This window comes from Pholcus phalangioides, unplaced genomic scaffold (assembly GCF_987345545.1).
Source record: "Pholcus phalangioides strain wild (caught in Gottingen) unplaced genomic scaffold, Ppha-v1.0 ptg000007l_1, whole genome shotgun sequence".
Taxonomy (NCBI): domain Eukaryota; kingdom Metazoa; phylum Arthropoda; class Arachnida; order Araneae; family Pholcidae; genus Pholcus; species Pholcus phalangioides.
In genome coordinates, this window is record NW_028301600.1 from 42,281,160 (window position 1) to 42,289,985 (window position 8,826).

The window sequence follows — 8,826 nt, forward strand, 5'->3', positions numbered from 1 at the left end:
TGCAGTAACTTGTCCATGGTCATCAAAAAACTCGATGACAAAAACATTCTCCGGATGTATTTCGTTGATAACGAATTTCAGTGAACGGAAGTTTGTCAAACTTTTGTAATTGAATCAGATTCATTATATATAATGCACTGAAGTGAGGTCGTTGAGTGATCGGTGGCTGACATTAAATTCAATTTACAGTAATGGAAATAGAGGAGCCCTTTAAAACAGGTTTTTTGTTTACACCGCCTCAGTCTTTTCTAAGGGTAAGTTACCATTATTATTTTTCATTCCTGCCCTTAAATGGTATATAATTTTTTAACATGAACTAAAGCCGAAAACTAATAAAATTATTGACAAAAAGAATATATGTTCAAAAAAATTTCATTGAGAAAATATTACTGAAAACCATTGCTCCCTATTTCATGAGGAAGCAATGAATCATGCATATCAAAATTTGACATGGTTACAGTAAAATATGTTTAGATAAATTGTTTATTGTATGGTTTAAAAATGCACACCCTTACTGCTGGGCCCCAGTATCACCCCCTCCCCACCATTTGCCATTCTTTCCTCATAGAACCTGCAGAAATATATGGTGTGAGGTGCTCCCCACCCCAATATTTTTGCTTTACACCAGGGCTGGACAAATCCCAGTCGCCATGGCGACCAAAAAAATTGTATTGGCACCTAAAATCTTGGTGTAACTAATAAATTGCAGGCTTAGAGCTGCACAAAATGTTTGGGATTTATAGCAGCATATCTGCCAACATGAAAGGGTCACTATGCCCTGAAAAAGTCAAAAGAAGCATTATTTTGGACCTTTTTCTTTGGGTAAAATTTTTATGATGCCTATATTTTTTTGCGATTTGTCCAGCCCTGCTTTACACCTATAGTCACAGGGGTCCCTGAAGTCGGCCCTTCTTAATTTCTAGCAGTAAAATATAGAGGAAGGAAGTTTATTTTTCCATCCCTTACCTCAATTTCTTACAGTGGCTCTTGCTTATCAAGTTTTCTAAAAACCGTCATGAAAAAGCATTGTGAGTAAAACAATGCTTTAAACAGGAAATCTTGATGAGTAAGGGTTCGGACCACAAAAATGAGTTATTCTAAATGGGAACCTTATAAGCGGAATACACTATATTTCAATGATTAAGCATAATTTTTCAACTAGCCTAGTAATGAAACTAAAAGAAATAAGGAAAAATAAATGGCTCTGTGCTGAATATATCAAATCATGAGCTTGTGTTTGTTATTTTTTTTATAGATTTCTGAAGTGTAAAGACACTTCTCTTATATAGGCCTATATTTGATGTTTAAATTTTATGTATCCCCAAAGCAGAATACGCTGTAATCTGCGACATGAGTCGCAGGCATTGGCGTATGCCAACCCCCCGAAAAGGGGGGTTTTGGATTCTAACCCCCCTCCAAGCCAAGATTATAGTGTTATTTTGCAGGAAAAAATATGGTACATAACATTTGGACCTAACTTAGGTCTATTCCAAGAAACATAGTACAGTCAAACCCTGCTGCAGTCAATGCTCATTTTTATGACCGTTCTTTGACTCGAATAATTACTATGTAAAATTAAAATTTGTTAATGGAAAGGACATTCAAAAGAGTAGCATATTGTTTGGGGCTGCGGGACTAGTTCATAAAAATGAATTAGTTCAGAAAGTTGACCAGCTGCTGTATAACAAACCTGGCTTATTACACACCTTAGGACTGTGGTTCTCCAGTGTCCTTTGCCCAGCAGTCATTCAATTGCCATGTTCATCCATGATGCCTCTAAATAGTATAAAAAAGAACCACTTCAAAGCACTGAGCAGGCATTCATCCTTGTTGTCAACTCTGCAATGCTCTTGACCACAACACACATTTTGAGAACCACTGCCTTTGTCTATAAGGAATGAAATTTTTTGCCCATTTCTTTCTCTTATGCGATTAGAGATAGTGAACCAAATTTTTGATCTTTTGAAGTTCATTACAATGGGGTTTTGGCGGTGCATAAAAAATTATAAGACCTATGAATCTGAATTTTGTTTTGGATGTATTTTAATTCAATTATCATGACTTTTCAAGTTCAGGTTTACAATATAGAAACTAAACTTCATTAATTTTGAGAAATTTGTTTCTTTTATAAATGTTTTTGTGTTTTATTTTTACTTTGTAGAAGTCATGGGCAAAACGATTCTGTGCTCTGTATAATGCTAGTATTCATGGAATTCAGCGCTTGGAAGTTTTTGACAGTGATAACGCTTTTCTTCAGTCCAAATCACCAACTAAAATAATACCACTTACAGACTGTGTCAAAGTGACTCCAGCTCCCCAAAAGCAACAAGCTAATGTGTTCGAGGTATGAAATTATTACTTCTGTGCTTTTTTATTTCTTATTAATGTTTACATTTGTCGGGGATATAAAGATGTAAGCTACTTATAGTGTATTTAAAAATGAAGGAAAAACCATTATTTTATTCTGATTCACTTATTTTTTCAATACAAAATATAAATAGGTATCAGTCTTTCGGATGTATCCTGCGATCTTCATTAAACATAGTTTTGCTTAGCATTTCAAGGCAACGAACCAGACTCAAAGTCCAACAATTAAAAAGCTGGTGTCCCCTGTGTTTTACAGCATGCAAGCTAAAGCAGTATATCAGCACTTGAAAAATCTCAGGTGTCCGGTCACCATGGCGACTAAAAAATTGATATTGGCTAGGGCTATCATTTCAACTTTTCCGGGGGGGGGGGGCAAAGAACATGTACTTAATGTATGTATATATACACACACACACCATTTGTAAAGTATTTTCTAAAGCCAGGGGGATCAATGTCCCCCCCTCCTGAAAGCAACACAAAATGTTTAGAATTTATAGCAGCATGTCTTCCAACATGAAAAGGGTCACTATGTCTTGAAAAAGTCAAAGGAAGTATTTTGGACCGTTTTCTTTGGGTAAAAATTTTTTTGACACCTGAAAAGTTTTTCTGGTGCCTAGATTTTTTGTGATTTGTCCAGCCCTGCTTGGCTCTTAAGAAATTGGGCTCTTCTTTATAATTAATTTTAAATTTTCATACCCTGTAGTAAATACATTTAGACATTACAGGATTTTCAGCATCAGCTCCACTTTTCCATGATGAAATTCAACTTTTGTGTAATAAATGTTTTCTCGTATTCTATAAACAAGTATTTGTTAGCAAATGATTGCTATATAATGTTCCGAACTAATCTTGAACCCATTGAAATGTTATTTAATTTTGATATTTGAATTTTATACTTTTTTCTATTTTTAGAGACTTCTATTTCTAGTCAATTTCTTGAAAATTGTTTTTTTGAAACAAAAATTAATATAGGGAGTCCATTAGCATGTATGTTGTAAGCCTTCAAAATTATGTTTTTAAAACATTAACACCATGGCTGATAGGTCAAGAAATACAGTAGTTTTTATGGGATCCATTTGGGGAAATAGTCCTGGGAAAAAATACAAATACAACACCACAACAGGCAAAATGCCCAACGAGGTGGCTGAGAAAACATTGCCCATAACAAATATGGATGTCATATACTTAAAAATTACAGCAACCCTAATTAATAAAAAAGCAATTACAAAAACCAGAAACAGTATGTATACATAATAAAATATTATACAATGCCCATGAAGAACACTTATGGTTGTCTTATTCTAAGTATGGATAGCTTCTCGATTTACCCCAACATGCCTATCATATTTCTTTTTTACAGTAAAATACAGTGTATACAGCAGTGTTTTTCAACCTGTGTTTTGCGGACCCCCTTGTGTCTGTTAGCACTTTGTAAACTGTCAGTGGGATCATTTTCATTTACCAGGATTGCATGAATGATATATTTTGTGCTGTGAAATAGTTATTTCTCAGTTTTTTTTAGCATGGAAAATTATAAAAAATAATACATTTTGGATTTTATGGGAGGGCACCATGGAAATTGACCTTCTGATGCTACATTGAGTCCATGGTGCATTTACATTCACCACAAGAGGTCTGTGGCATCAAAAAGGTTGGGAAACACTGTTTTTTTACACACGTTATATTTTTTAATTAACAGCAGTACTTCCTGTTGCAACTGCTTTTCGGCGATATGAGCTCTAACTTGAGGCACAAAAACATTGTGGGACCATTGTGAAAAATTGTTTGGTCCATCTAAGCACTTTTTACTGCACCATTTACTGCGATTGTTTTTTTTGGGGGGGGGGGGTTGTTAGTTATTGCCAGAGTAATTGAAAGATTTTCCAACATGTTTGTTTTATACAAGGATGACGTCACTCTCCGCTACCATATGAAGGTTTTTTAACAACTGGCTGTTGCGAAGATATATTTTGGAAAAAGAAAATTCAACTGCCCCTGCGGGGAATCGAACCCACGTCCTTTCACTTTTTGGGTGAATGCACTAGACTACAGAGGCACCGAATCTCTCAATCTTTCCTTGGAGCTTGTGTGCACTGAAAGGGACCGTACATAGACGGCCGGACCAGACTCAGGCTAAACTCACAACTGCTGACGCTGCCACCAGATGGTGACTTATACAAGGATGACGTCACTCTCCGCTACCATACGGAGGTTTTTTAACAACTGGCTGTTGTTCAACAGCCAGAGGCAGAGAGAGACAAAGCTACGGGGGGGGGGGGGCATGCAGAAGCAAAAAATTAAGAACAGTATAACAATGATCTAATATTATATAGTCGAGGGGAGAATAATGTAAATTCAAACAAAAAGGGAAAAAAATGTTACATAAAATATATATATAAACATGTAATGACCGGGACCGGCCTGGGACAATATGGAAAGAAAAAAATGAATTGTGGGTTTCAATGAACATGATTATTTTTGAAATAATAAAAGATGTCCAGACAGAATTCCCGAGAAGGGTGTGAAAAAGTCTCCAAAAGTTTTTGCGGTTGTAGAGGTTAAAGCGTTATATTTAGTGATTAGAGTGGACCTTTGACTGACAAAGAAATTATATTCAAATAGAATATAGAAGATATCACTATGGAACATGTGCAATTGCAGAATGAACACAGGTTTCGGATGCAACCAACTACAAAATGTTTAACAGTATCTGCTCAATCTCAATGCCATCTACATGCTCTCAGTTAGTGTTTCCTCTAAGTTGCAGTTGTACAGGGCTGCACATTATGAAAGTGCTTCCACACATGTAAAATCACTAAATAAAGCATTGGTGTATATGGTGTATACAGCATACTGCACACAGAAAAAACTGGTCCATAAAGGTAAAAAAAAAAAATTACAGGGAACGCACTTTGCTGTCAATTGGTGATTATTATAGTTGACATAGAATCAAGTTTAATTACTGATTGCAGTAGCACTTTGCCATGGCTCTAGTAGCTTGGGCTCGACACCACTTTTTCTTTACCATTTTCTTTCTTCACTAACCCCATCATATCCATATAGGGAATTTGCTACCACTATATGGATTAGGTCAGAATTCTTTTTATAGTTTTTACCCTCTCTACTCAGAGAGATCTGTCTTGTCTTTGTTCAAAAATATTCTTTCCTTTACTAACCTAATCCACACTTATTAGGCTGTTTAGAATCTGATTCTAATGCATTTGGAGAGACAAGAAGGGTCTTTCAGAACAGAGATGGGTTGTGACTGTTGTGTGTGAATAGACCTTAATTGTGGCAACTTTGAGGCAGTTGGTGCAAGGTTTTATCAGGGGTTTTGCCCTTTGGAAAAGAAATATCTTACAAGCAGGTGCCTCCTGGCAGTCGAGGGGTTAGGGAACTAGCTTCTCACTGTGCAGGTATGGGTTTGAATCCTGGTTCGGGCATGGATGTCTACTAACACTAACAAATTCCCTGGATGGATCATGCTGATCCCTTGGGAATACGTTATTTAAAAAAAAAAAAAAAAAGGTTAGGTTTCAAACAAATGAAAATTTATTGCCTCTCTATCTTTGGTTAAATGTTCATCAGCCTGGCCTATTTTCACCCTTATTTAACGCCACTGCAATCTTTCCTTTCATAAAGCTGGGGCTACTTTTCAAAATTCCATTATAGTGACATCAGCATCAATAGCTGATCACATTCGGTAAGAGTACTATAACAGCACCTGGTATTGTAACATATCACACTTATAGGCTCACATGTTCCATTAGAAACTAACACTAAATGGTCCCCCCAGAAGAAGACCCAGTTGAGTCAGTGGATTTGTGAACGTAGATTTCTTGTTTGTGCACGTAGATTTCTTGTTTGTGCACGTAGATTTCTTGTTTGTGTATAATATCATGTTATTTAGAAGACACCAACGAATAAGGCAAATACACAAAAAATGTGTCTTCTAAATATTCTTGGGCAAAGTGAATCAACTCTTCTATAATATCATGTTATTTCATTATGTTGAAATATTTTTATATCTGATGAAATCAATTACTTGAAGACTTATTTAATAGATGTATGAATCACGGGAAGTAGCCAATGATTGCGCTACAAATTGGGGGCTTGACCGGGGTAAGTCTAGTTTCAGGTAGTATTTGGCAATTTTGGATTAACTCTTTTTTTTTTATTATTGCTGAAAATTTTGAATCATGGATGAAAATTTGCCAAGTACTCCCAATATTCCACAGTTAGTCATAATGTGTCCATATAAACCGACCCAGCATGTGCGAGTGTAAACATGTCTTTTACAAATCCTTTTTGTGATTTGTGAGACACGACCGGTTTTTTCGTGGTGGTCCCCTAGAACACATTAAAAAGAAGAGTGCTATATCATGGTGGCAGGACATGAGTGGGAAATATGCCGATGGACTGGGTCAGTGGAACCCGCCTCCACAAATTGGGGTACCCCTTGGAACTGAAACGGAGAGAGCTTATTTTAGACCAGGTTTACCGATGGTCCTTTCCTTTTTTTTTTTTGGAGTTCTATCATCTCGGACAAGAACGTCTTGATGATACCAAAAATTCTTGGAAATTTTTTGTTGTTGTTGTGGGAGGGAGGTATGTAACATATTGCCCTTATGGGATCACATGTTCTATTAGCAACTAACACTAAATGGTCCCCGGAAAAGACCAGGTCGAGTCAGGGGATTTGTGAACATATATTTATTCAGATATTTTTATATCTGATGAAATGAATTGTCTGAAGACTTATTTAATGGATGTATGAATCACAGAAGTAGCTAACGATTATGCTACAGTATATTGATGTACAACATACGGTAGACACTACACGTGCCAAATTATGATACTGTTTCAAAAATACATTGCTAAATGTTTCTTACTTAAAAGACTGGTACCTGTAGTATCTAGGCCTATATTAGCGCAGTGGTCCCCTTAAAGCCCTCAAGAGCCATGGAGCCAAGGCCTATGACTAACAAGCTGCTATGTGTCAATGGTAACAACTATGTGACGTTAATAGAGTGTGACAATTTTTGACAAATTTAGACAATGAGAATGGCTGTGGGTATGTTAAAAATGATTTGTGACTGAAATGGATTCACTATATTATTGCCCATGTTATATAAATAGTAAAATTTATGGTGTGTTAAAATTAATGAGTGATTGTCTATAATCTTAATTGTCGACACAGTAAAAAACTTTTGCTGAATTATTCTTGTAATTTCTTAATGTAATTTACATGTGTGTGTGATTAATATAATTAGTCTATTCGTATAGGTTCGAACTAAAACATGTTGCAACCAGTTTTCAGCCGATAGTTTTCAAGAGATGACTGAATGGCTTGGAGCATTAAGGACAGTAGCATTTGGCTCAATTCGCCCTTCTTCTGGCTTGAGTGGTCTTTTTAATTCTCAGGATGTGAAACAGGAAGAAAATCTGTTGTACTGCTCAGTACATGAACGTAAGTGATGTGTTTATTTTGAATTGAAGTGTGTCAGATAATTTGCATAGTTTTAATAAATCGAAGAATTGTTTAAGGCAGTTGTTTTGAAACGGTTGTGCTTCAAGTAGGCTACCCCAGCAAAAATGAGTAGGAAGCTTATGTTATCCTAGAAATGCGCTGAAGACATGCATACCTCTTGTAATGTGAAGAAGTCTTCTAGAAATGTGTAGAGAGCTTGTGTACCTACTTGTAAATTTTTTCATAACTAATGTTTTACACCTTTTTAGCACTTTACTTATTTTTTCTACCATTGCTGAATGTTTTTTCTCATATCCCTGAATGATAACCACTGATTTAAGGTATTTATTATCTTATTTTTAAAGATGTTATGTGTTATTAATATCATTCAAAAGTAATTTCTGTGCTCTTGATCTTCTATTATTAACAGCAAACTAATTTATTAAAAAATTCTCATATTTGTTTTATGTCATATGGATGACATGTATAAACTTTTGCTATAAAAAAATATATATATAAAAACTAGTTAATATATCTGTATACCAGAGGCACGGGCGTCGGAAATGTTTCGAACCTGTGGGTGCTCGTCTTGAGCGTTATATTGGAAATTACGATTTCTCAATCAATTCTGGGGGTGCTCAGACCCGTGCCACAAATTACCGTGGGTGCTCGAGCACCCACAGCACCCCCGGCTCCGACGCCACTGACCATAGGTAAAGGGTACCATGTCACAAATGGAAAACTTTACAGGAGAGCCATTTAAATATTTTTTTAGTGTGGCTTTCTACCGAGCTCTCTTGTTTCATAAAGTACATATCTGTATTATTTTTTAAAATAAGACTTAGTGTCTTATAGCTATGTGTAGTGTAACGAAAGCCTGCAAATTAATAGCATTATCCCAATATTGATGAAAATGAACATCATGCCCTTTACCTCTGGCATACAAATGTCTGTCTGAGCTAAAGATAAGTATTTTTGGATATCAATCT

General features: G+C 35.9%; 1 protein-coding gene across 1 annotated transcript in view; it reads left to right on the forward strand.

The window, feature by feature from the left end:
• Dok (docking protein homolog) overlaps positions 1-8,826 on the forward strand; it is a 17,807-nt gene continuing 8,981 nt past the window's right edge. The window contains exons 1-3 of the mRNA XM_089233254.1: positions 1-254; positions 2,162-2,344; positions 7,654-7,837. Of these exons, the coding sequence (XP_089089380.1) occupies positions 192-254; positions 2,162-2,344; positions 7,654-7,837 (430 nt within the window). The 5' untranslated portion in view covers positions 1-191. The remainder of the gene's footprint in view (positions 255-2,161; positions 2,345-7,653; positions 7,838-8,826) is intronic.